At 41.1% G+C, this 11,851-nt stretch overlaps 1 protein-coding gene across 1 annotated transcript in view; it reads left to right on the forward strand.

The window, feature by feature from the left end:
• The window catches only part of LOC117362031 (beta-centractin), a 91,307-nt gene extending 79,824 nt beyond the window's left edge, over positions 1-11,483 (forward strand). The window contains exons 8-11 of the mRNA XM_033947764.1: positions 2,179-2,353; positions 2,890-2,951; positions 7,204-7,244; positions 9,033-11,483. Of these exons, the coding sequence (XP_033803655.1) occupies positions 2,179-2,353; positions 2,890-2,951; positions 7,204-7,244; positions 9,033-9,135 (381 nt within the window). The 3' untranslated portion in view covers positions 9,136-11,483. The remainder of the gene's footprint in view (positions 1-2,178; positions 2,354-2,889; positions 2,952-7,203; positions 7,245-9,032) is intronic.
• Positions 11,484-11,851: the final 368 nt, after the last annotated feature.

Here is an 11,851-nt window from a genome sequence, read left to right on the forward strand (position 1 = left end):
GGGAAGAGTACAAACTGTAAAAATGATGATTTTACCGGTAGTATGTTACCAAATGGGGATGATACCAGTTTTCTTTCAAGATTCGTTTTATACAAAAATAAATAGGACTTTGACAAAATTTATATGGCTTAATAAAAAACCAAGAATTGCTCTAGCGTCATTACAAAGACCAATTAAGGAGGGAGGGGTAAATTTTCCCAACTTTTATAGGTATCATCAAGCCTATATCTTACGTCATGGTATGTATTGGATCCTCCCAGAACCCACAGATAATATTCCAGACTGGTTTTGGCTAGAATGGAGGCTTATGTTTCCATTACGTCTTAATCATGTAATTAGTATCAAAATGCCAAGGTTATACAAAGATCATAAAATATTTATGGATACCTGGAAAACTCTAAAATACATAAGTAATCTTACTCAAATTCCAATTAGTAAATCAACCAACCAAACTATATGGCTAAACCCCAAGATCAAAGTTGGCGGTTTTAAAATCATCTGGAAACATTGGATGATAGCAGGCATTCGCACTTTGGATGATGTAATTAAAAATGATAAATTGCTGGAGTTTTCACAATTGCAACAAAAATTTGGTCTCAATAAAACACAATATTTTAAATGGTTGCAATTGAAGCAATCTATTCAGAAAGGGTTCCCTGAATGGAAAGATCTCGCTAAATATCACAGTTTGGAATTCTTATGTTTCCAGATGGACTCAATAGGTCACAAAGCCGCACAGTGGTATAAATTAATATCCGGATATATAAATAAAAAACCAAAAAATGGTCTTAGAGACATTTGGAGCATTGAGATAAAACACCAAATTAGTGCATCTCAATGGCCACGACTTTGGTCTTGGAGGCTAAAATGTACGGTGTCAGCATCTATGAGACAAACTTGGTTTTTTCTTCTTCATAGAGCTTTTTGGACCCCTACTCGTTTACAAAAAATAGATAGTTCAAGATCTAATAGATGCTGGCACTGTCATATTGAAATTGGGACATTAGATCATCTTTTATTCTTTTGTCCATTTATCCTATCATTCTGGAAATCAATTTGGCCCCAAATTAACAGAATGTTAGAAAATCCGGTAGCCTTGACATATGATACTATATTATTTGGAACAACTATGAGAGCAAAAAGCCAAATTTCATCCAGTAATAACAAACTTTTATTTATTTTAACTGGAATTGCAATACAACAAATTACATTCAATTGGAAACAACATGATAGATTGAACTATATGTTCTGGTGGAATTCGGTATGCCACATATATAAAATGGAACTTGCTATTGCAACACACAAAGGATACATGAATAAATTTAAAAAAATATGGGGACCATTAACCGATTTTTGTAATGAAGGATAATTTTTCCCATAAATAACACTGGAAACATCTAAAGACCGTTAACATGATTTCTCTTATGAATTTTTCCCATGATAAGATAATTGTAAAGAGGGAAATGGGGTGGGTTTTTCAATTTTGATTATCACATACTAAATTAATATTTAAAGAATATACAATAAAATTGATTTATGTATTATTGGTTGGGAAGGAGGGTGGGACAGGGGATTATTATATTAATGTTAAACTTGATATTAATATATGAGTTAGTCAAGTGTGTATTTAAGTTTCTATTGAGTTTATCTGTAACACTTGTTGTAACATAAAAAAATGAATAAAGATTTAAAAACAGATCATCTTAAAAAAAAAAAAAAAAAAAAAAAAAAAAAAAAAAAAAAAAAAAGAATGAGCAGAATCAAAATTAGTAACAGAAAAGAATGGTACAAATAAGTGTGACTTGCTAGAGGAACAGAGTTATTGAGGAAGACTGTAGAAGAAAAAGAAGAAAAGTAGTCAGGAAGTTTAGAGTAAATACATTTGTATTTGAACAATAGACGCTTGAACTGTATGCAGAAATGAATAAGGAAGGGGAGGTTTAGCTGAGGGAAGGTTAAAAAAAACTACTTGCAAAGTTTACACATGTGCAATTTGTTGGAAGATTGCCTCGTTTGTTTGCATCTCTCCCTCTTTCCCTTTTTGTCTTAATTTACTAAGGACGTGTCTCTGAATACTGGAGGTAATGAGAATGTTCCTGACATCAGATTGGTGGTGGGGTGAGAGGGTAAAGAACAATGGGAGACCCTCACAACTCACAGCATATGTCTGTGTGACAGGTTGGTCCTGCCCGTTTCCGAGCCCCTGAATTGCTCTTCCGACCGGATCTTATAGGAGATGAGAGTGAAGGGATCCATGAGGTGCTGGTGTTTGCCATCCAGAAGTCAGACATGGACCTACGACGAACACTGTTTTCAAACATTGTGCTCTCTGGTGGATCCACATTGTTTAAAGGTACTTTGTAAAAATAATTTAGGTTATTAAAAATTTGATATACCACTTAGCCAATAAGATCTCAGCAATGTACAATTAAAATCAACAAGAAAAAGGAAAAGAACTGCAGAATAAGACAGGAAAGATGCCTACCCCAACTAGACCAATAGATCACCAGGGTTTGTAAGGTGGAGGGCCACTTTTTTTTTTAGCAGAGAGGCAGAGTGGGGCCCGCTTTTGTTTTGGGGAAGAGAATGGGGGCTGCTTTTGTCCAGGGGCAGGGGGAGTTTTTTTTTGTTTCAGCTGAAAATGCACCAGCTTTTTTGGCTAAAACCAAAACAAGGCCGAATTTGAATTTCAAAATGGTTTTGGTGTAAAAACCAAAACTGAAATGTAATTGGCCTCTATTGAGCACAGACTCTTTTTAGTAGGTATTCATAGATCCTGAAACCTATTCTGAGAAAGGGCTGCTAAAGATCAGATGAGGTCCTCTGAAAACAAACTACCTTTTTGCTCCGGAGATTTTGATAACTTTTTCTTATCTCTCTCTGTTTAAGGTTTTGGGGATCGCTTACTCAATGAAGTGAAGAAATTAGCTCCAAAAGATGTCAAGATTAAGGTATGTGTGTGAGAAATGATCTGTCTATTTCCCCTGCTCCTCACTTCTGTGAGGTGATGAGAAATATGGAATAATTCTGTTACATATACACAGGAGTCTATACATTAAGTAATCAATCCATGCTCGCATGAACCACTTGCAGAAGGGTGTCAATCACATCTTTCAGCTCCTCCTCCTTCACCAGTGGAGTAAGCTACCTCTTCAGTTTTTCCTTCTGAAAGTGAATCAAAAAGAGGCATTCTGATCTGCTCTGTTTGGTTTTCATTATTTTCGGGAGGCTTTGGTGCCAGAAGACCCCATATTTGGGGCTACTCTGCCTGGGAGAGAATGCAGACTTCACGAAGGCAGACTGCAGCTTGCAGGGCAACCCCCGGGCATAACTGATGAGCCAGCCTGCTTTGTGTTACTTAGGGGCTTAGGGTCCATTCCCTTGGGAGCCTGTTCACCTTCTGATTTATAGAGGCTTGAGCACAGGCTATGGGGCCCCTGTGTGAATCCCTTTTAATTTCAGGGAGCCGGCTGCATTTTATACTCCCCTCATCGCGCTGCAAAAATTTGTGGGGGTTGAGCTTTCAGTCTGTTCCAGTCTGACTGGCAGCCCGAAGATTTCCAGGTGTGGACTGTTCCACAAGGATTCAAAACGGAAAGTTCTTTCCACTTCAGTCAGGCTGAAGCAAAGTTGACACAGGCAGGCACCAGTAGCACTGTGAGTACAGTCTATTATTCCCTATGGGAAAAAATGGAGGGGGGTTAAAAAGGTTTCTGGGGTCAGAAATAGGGTCTTCCATCTCCAAACCCTGGCAGCATGCTGGTATTGGACTGGGGAAAGATGCCTCTTTGAGAGATCTCTCTGCCATGCAGGAAGCCGGCTCCCAGCCTGTGTGACCAAGCAGAGCAAGACTGAGAGGATTGGAGATTAGACTCTTATCCAGCCAACTCAACTCTGGCCTCCATCTCTTCTACCTTGCTGCACTGTATGCCTGGAACAAACTGCCTGACTCGATAAGTCAGGCTCCGTTTCAGGCAGTATTCGAATCCAGACTCAAAGCCCACTTCTTAGAAGATGCTTTCAATTCCAGACTCCAGTCCACCTTCTTAGCACCAATATCTGTCTTATCATTCCCTCTGTAATTCCCCCAACTGAGCACAGTGTATTGATGCACCTTCTTGTCCAGTTTGTCTGTCTTGACTAGATTAGTAGGAACTGTCGCTTCTGTATTTTGATGTACGAGCTGCCTATGTCTGGTAGTGCTATAGAAATGATTAGTAGTAGTAGACCCCATGCCTTTTTGTCCCAGGGCTCAGCTTTCTTCCTGGAGGATTCCGGTTCCTTGTCAGGAACTGGGAATCAAGAGGCAATCGTTCTCAACCAGGGAGATGATCTGTTGGTGTTGCGACTTTTTAAGTCGGCTACTGTCCCACATGTCATTACGGATGCATTCTGGGAATTGAAGTTGGAGCCTCAGCAGCCATCCACCTCACAGTGCATGGTCATGAGCAGCACAAATGCTCAGACCACCTTTTTTTCCCTTACATCCGGACATCACCTGCTGGTCAGTGAACAGTGAGAGACTCCAAAAGGCTCCCTAAAGGTGGCCAAAACTATGTCCAAACTTTACTCTATGGCTCCAGAATTTCAGCAGCTTTTTAATCAGCTCAAGTAACTAAAAGTACTTTCCTCCCTAGTGAGGGAGAAGTGATTTTAAAGGATGCACAAGATTGCGAGGTGGATGTGGCTCTTAAGAAGCAGTTTGACGTGCTAGCTTTGGAGATCAAAGTAGCAACTGCAGCCTCATTTGTGGCATGTGCTTGCCATACTAGGTTGCAGCGAAGTCTTGCCAAGGTGGAGGTTGCCTGCTCCTCAGGTGGTGCTGGAGGGGGTGGATTATGTGGCAGACACTCTATGATATCATTAGAGTCATGCACAAGGTGTTGACATATGTAGTTTCTGCCCACCGCATGCTCTGGATCAGACAATGGGCAGGCGATTCAGCCTCCAAAGCCACCTTAAGCAGACTGCCCTTCAAAGAGCAGATGCTATTTGGTAAGGGCCTTCATGAACTTATGGCCAGTGTGACAGATTGCCACCCCAAATATCTGCCTGATAACTGACCTCACCAACCCACTGGGGGAGTAAGAGGCAATTTTTGACCCTCATAATGTTCCTGCCAATTCTTTGCAGGTTCCCCCACTCAGAGATCTTATCAGGGGTCCAGAAACTCTAGACACCAGCATATGCGTACTCTCCAGGATGCTCTGCTCTCCAGGTAGTCCCTGCAGAGCACTCCTTACAGCGGACAGGGAATGCAAGAAACAGCTTGCATTAGTGGCTACAAGGGGATGCCTTATCAAAGGTCTTACCCCTCCAAATCTCCTCTGTTCAGCTGTGGAGTCCATTGTGGTGGTCATCCTGTACAGAGGAAGTGGTCTATAAATCAGCTGGAACTCTGAGCCATTCGCCTAGCACTGAGGGCATTGGAACAGTATTTGGAAGGAAAGACAGTCCAAGTGTTCTCCGACAGTGCCACCGATCGGGACACCAGAAGTGCTCCCTTATGTCTGGAAGTTCAGATGTTGTTCCAGCAACCTACTTAGTGGGAGTGGAAAATATACAGACTGACTTTCTAAGCCAGCAGACTCTAGACCCAGGGGAGTAGTCCCTGTTCCGAAGAGTGTTTAGCCTTATTGTGCTACACTGGGGAAGGCCAGAGATGGAGCTAAAGGCATCAGCCAAGAATGCAAAGGTGAAAAGTTTTTACAGCTGAAGAGGCAAATTGAGAAGTGCACGGTTGGACGCATTGGTTCAAACCTAGCCGGAGAAGAGGCTTTGATATGTGTTTCCCTCGTGGCCTATAGTGGGCCGGGTCATCTGCAGAATTGTGTCTCACTAGGGACTAGTGATCTTTGTAATCCCAGACTGGCCTTGCCAGCCTTGGTGTGCATCTCCAGTGAGACCGATACCTCAAGCTACTGGTGCATGTGGGTCTTTTCAGTCAGGGTCCATGGAGAATCCAGGTCACTTTGGTCTTATGCCGTAGCTATTCAGCATACGTCCTTGAACTGCAAGGGCTATTCTGAAATAGTCATTGTTACTCTCCTTCGAGCAAAGAAGCAATCAACGTTTGCAGCCTAAGGTAAGACCTGGAAGACTTTCCAGCTCTGATGTTTCAAAGATCAGGTTGAGCCTTTCACGATGCTAATTTCTGTGATCCTGGCATTCCTTCAAGCAGGACTAGAAAATGGCCTAGCAGTGACATCTCTCAAGGCCATCAAAAATTAACATAGATTCGTACTGAAGCTAGGTGGAATGTTGCTCTGTCTACTTGTTTTTGTTATTTAAAATTTTTTTTACACTGTATAGTCAGAAATATCAAAAGCTATGAAGGATTCTAATTTAATGTAATTCCATCATTTATAGTCTACTTTTTTGATCAAAAGAAATACAAAGCAGAGTACAGGAAAAAAATAGCAAGTGTAAAACACAAAACATAAATGTAGAATATAAACAAAATAGTGATACAATGTAAACTTTAGTCATAAGTTAAAATCACAGCATTAAACAAATAAAATAGAGTAAATTAGCATATAAAAACTAGTATTTCAGCCAAATTAATATTGTCTACTTGGCTAATCCTTCTAGACTAATTTAAAATATTCACTGAATAAACCCTATTTATTTTACCACATGTGTACCTCCAAAACTGGCTTCAAATACTCTCTAGAAAGCTGAGCTTTTAACTGATGACAAAATACAAGATTTTCCGCCAGGAGATTATTCCACAGCTTGGGTGTAGCTTCGGGCAAAACAACGATCTTGAATTCCTACCTGGGAAAATTCTTTGGCTACTGGTAGTACTAGAACACAAAGAGAAGTGAAATACAATGTCCTTATCAAAGAGTACCATTAGCTGTTCTGGGCTAATAGCATGAATAGCCTTAAAGAGAGAGTTCAAAATGTTAAAGGTAACACAAGCTTTCAACAGAAGCCAGTGCTACTTGGTATAGTAAAGGAGCAACTATATCCCTGTACTTACTATATTGTCATTATCTTGACTGCTAAATTTTGGACATTCCGGAGCCAACTCTGTATGGCAGAAGAATAAACAGCTTTTACTTGATTTCTGGTACTGATGATCAGCTCTGTGGTTCTTAAATGGGTGGCAGCATCCTGAGAATCCAAGACCCTATGAGAGACTTGTCGCTTAGTATGCTTTGATCACTTTTATTGACATGCATTTTATATTCTTTCCAGATATCTGCCCCACAAGAGAGACTGTACTCCACATGGATAGGGTAAGACTGAGATGTTGGCATGCTGAATAGTGCAGGGTAGAGAGTGACACAGAGACCCGTCATTGCGGGAACAGGGAAAGATTTGGGCCGTATGCCGTGGGTATTCAAACAAAGCTTTTCACCGCCCTGTGAAAGTGGTAAAAGCTTTGCTCCTGTGGGGAAAATTAAAACTTTCCAGTTACCATAACTCCCGGCAAGTGCTTACCTCCCACAGCAGTACTGACACTGGCCTTGTCCGTCCACCTTTCCATACTCCCGCTACCTCCTCCTTTTCTTCCTCCCCTGGACTCCTCCCCCACTGTGGCATCAGCAAAGAGGTCCCAATTAGCCTTGTCTGCCCTACCCTCGACTCCTCCTCCACTGCAACATCGCACAGAGGGCCCAATTACTCAGGAGTCAGGACTGGGAAGCAGGTGAGTGAGCAACTGAGAAGAGGAGATGGAGCCAGAATAGGCAACTGAGAAGCACAGGAGGAGCAGATTGGTGGTCCTCAACTATATAGTAAGGTGGCTAATTAAAAATGCTTCTTTCCTTCCTTCTGCCTATTTCTTCCTCCCACTACTCTGAAGACTCAACGCTGGCCCTCTGGCTGCGGGTGAAGGAGAAGCAGTGTCTGGCTTGTGCCTTCTCCCGCTGAACCCACGTGGTAGGGAACTTGGAATCCAGTGTGCAGTGGAATTTTTTGGCTAAGTGGGACTTTGCTGTCAGTGGAATGCCATTGAGAATAAAGGGTTCTTTGGGTTATTTCTAAAACACAGATGAGTGCAATGCAGAACATCTGTTTTATTGATGTTTTGCATTGCATTCATCTATGTTTGAGAAATAACCCTAAGAACCCTTTATTCTCAGTGGCATATCATTGCTTTATTTCAGGATGATTTATGAAAAACTAAAATCCTGTACCCTTATTTATTGATCTGCTGTAAATGAGAATAGCTATGATTGCTTTGTGATGGACTATTAGCTGTTCATTGGCTGGATGGGCTGGAGTAGGTTTTGATGGAGATTTTGGCAATAGGAACCCAAGCACAGTACCGGGTAGAGCTCTGGATTCTTGCCCAGAAATAGTTAAGAAGAAAAAATTAAAAAAATTTAAATTGAATCAGGTTGGGCAGACTGGATGGACCATTCAGGTCTTTATCTGCCGTCATCTACTATGTCATGTTACTATGTCATAGTCTGTAGTATGGGCAGAGAGAAGTATTGAAATTTAGAGAGCAGTTTGATAATCCTTTTAAAATGCTAAAATACAAAACATAGAGCTGGATATGATCTTGGAAATTTATTTGTAAATGAATATATTTTTTCCGTTCTTATTACTTCTGTGTGTAAAAGAAACATTTAAATTTCACAGATATGTTTGCAAATTTACTGCAAAATTCATAAATTTGTGAAAACATGTGAAATGTGACTGGATGTGCAAATTTCACAGTACCTTTTTGAGGCTTGTATGGATGAGGACAGAGCTTGCAGGGATGAGACAGAGCTCGTGGAGATGGGGGACAAATCTTTTCCTGTGTCATTCTCTAGTGCAGAGTTCTCATGCTGTGGAGAGAGAGAGTGCTATATAGCCCCTTGTCTTCTGTCAGCTTGCACCCACCTAACCTGGAATCCTGGTGTGTTAACCGCTTGTCTTCTGTCAGTGTATCAGTCCTGGATCACTAGCTGTGTTAATTCCTCATTGTCAGTGTTTCCCTTTCCCATTAACCTTGCTCCTGCTCTGTTAAACTCTTCCCTCTACCACAGAAACCTGCTATTTTAATGCCTTCTCTCCTCTTTCTCATTCAGTGGCTCCATTTTAGCCTCGCTGGATACTTTTAAGAAGATGTGGGTGTCAAAGAAAGAATATGAAGAAGATGGAGCTCGTGCCATCCACAGGAAAACATTTTAGGAAAACAAAACAAATTATTTAAAGTCTCTGGTCTGGGATCCTCCTGCAGGTTATGGCCCTCCTCTCCTGTAACCGTGTGCAATCCAGAACTGCTTTTACAGCTAGATCTTCCTGTAGTAGGGCCAGACACTGTGTGCACTACTTCCCCCCCCCATCCACACTCAATACACACACACATACATACACTTGCAGCAGGGCCTGGGGCCCTCTGCACTTGCTTTTCCCATGGTTAAAATCCCCATTTTTCTCCTGCATGCCTAGCATCTTAAATGGGTCCTGGAGCTATTTTATGCTCTTAACAAGGGAAGAGTAAAGAAATTCATCAGCCATACCAGAAGTCAGGGCTCATGAAACAACAATAAAATCCATAGATACTCCTAGCAGATTTTGATGTGTGTGTGTGGGGGGGGGGCAGAGGGGAGAGATGAAGTCATTATATTGCTAAGGGCAACACACTATACAAAATGCATCCTTCCAAGAGCTGAGGGGTAGTGGGGAGGTTTCTAGTCTACTTTCCCTCGCCCATAGCTGTGGGCATGAGTCTCAAGTTGCACAATGAAATAAAAAGTTATTATGACTTATTGCATCATATTTTCTATATCCTAGAGAAAAGTCTAGAAAAGGGACTTAATATTTGGATCATTATTTGTATCACTCCATATTGTGCTTTCAGCAGCTTTTTATCTCACTAGCTGTGGGATCCACTCCTGACCACTAGCAGCTTGATTGGTTTTACCTTGTCTTCTAACCCTTTGTGACTTCAGATTTGATGAAATCCTTTAGACTGCACTAGACTTCCATTCCCCCTCTCAGTTTCTCACTCAGTTATATCAAGAGAAAGATCAGAAGGTCTTATAAAAATTCTAGAATCCTTCCAACATTAATCCAGGATCATTGATTAGGTTTTCTATGGCTCATGGTATATCCTGCAGCCCTGTTAACCCCTTGGGTTACATGTGAATGCTTTCCCTGGCTTGTTCTTTTGCTCTCTTCCTGCAGGGTGTTTTTGCCTTGGAGGATTTAGGTAAGGAAACAACTGAAATGGATTATTTTCTAAATGCTGATCTTACCCAGAGCCCATTAAAAGTTCAGTAGATATGGTCATAGGTCTTAGATGGTTACTTTGGTATTGGGTTTCCTGTTTTTGGAAGATGTAAGCGTTGGTCACAGGTACACCCTATCCATGCTTTAGAATGCAGAGAACATTATCCCAGGACATTAGTTAATTTCTTACCCCTGTTGACTGGAACACGATAAAACACCTGGGGTGTGATTCAAGGCTATATAGCACATAAGGCCAGGTTATGAACCATAGTTCAACTGAAGTATTTAAATTTCGGCTTCAGTTCCAAAGTATTCCTGACCAGTGCTTGAGGTTAGTAGATAAGGCTCATGCATTTTTTTTTTTTAATCTAGCATTTATAATCCTGGATTGCAAGTTTGTCTGAAATGGTTTGACCTGATTATTGATCTGCGCAAGAAAACAGAATCCTACCTTAGTCTCTCCAGGGCTAGAACAGCAGTTGAAATAATACCTGCAGCCCAAGGAAGGTAGACATGGATCTAAGCTCTTGACAATTACTGCCCAGCTAAAAAAGCAAAAATTAAAATCTGAGAGCTGTTCTGCTTTTCTCAGACGAATGCTGCAGAATTTCACTTTAAGGAAGTGACTTGAGAAAATAGGATAGCAAAGAGCTTAGAAAGGATGAGGAGACAGGATCAAGCCATTCTGTAGTGACTGGTTCTATGGGCCTCCACACAAATCATCTCCCCTCAGCCTCGGATATAACCTCTTGGTGTAAATTTTTATGTCTCAGCCTGGATTCAAAAGGATTAATACATTTTCTTTCTCTTCCCCATTTTTGAAGAACTTTGAAAAGTATGGGATGATAAGAGACTTATTCCCATCTGAACTCTTAAGCTGTCAAAAGTGGGATAGCATTGCGCAGTTGTTGGCCACATTGCTTTTCATGTATTCAAGCAAACAGACATGTCATCATTAGGATAGTGGGGTGTGGTGATGCTACTTAACATTCATCTTTAGAAAGGATTTTAAAGGCTCTGAGGATGCTTGTGGCCAGAATTGCATTTGGAGTGGAAATCTGGAGCACGTTTTAAATGATGGCATGCAGGGGAGACTTGGAACTGCTTTAGAAGAAAGGATGATATTAGATACAGGTATGAGGATTCTGGCTTATTCATGTTATTTGAAACACTATCTGTAAAACAGTGAGTTATATCTGAACAAAGGAAAGAATTTGCTTTTGACTGAAATGTACAGTACCTTAATGCTGTTGCCTGTATTTTTTTGTAAATTCATTATAGTAATTATAAATTAATGACCAGTGCCATGGTGTCTGTTGTGCTTCTCTAAAATAATGTGTATTGTGTAAGCTTGAGTGTCTTATTTCTTGGCCAGGTAGGGCTGAGAGAGATATGAAGCTAGTGCTTACATCCCAGTGTGGAAGAGGACAGGATGAGAGCACTGTAAAGTAGCACTCTGGCCCAGGGAAGGAGCACTCTAATGTTTTATCATTCCTTGATGGATGGGGATAGGAGTGCTGAGATTTCAAAGGCTCTTGGAGTCTACCACTACTACTAATTATCATTTTTATAGTGCTGCCAGTTTTATGCATGTAGCGCTGTACATTACAATAACCATGTAAGAGACAATTCCCGCTCGACGGTGCTTACAATCTAATCAAGTTTCTAAACG

This window comes from Geotrypetes seraphini, chromosome 6, assembly GCF_902459505.1.
Source record: "Geotrypetes seraphini chromosome 6, aGeoSer1.1, whole genome shotgun sequence".
Classification (NCBI taxonomy): Eukaryota; Metazoa; Chordata; class Amphibia; order Gymnophiona; family Dermophiidae; genus Geotrypetes; species Geotrypetes seraphini.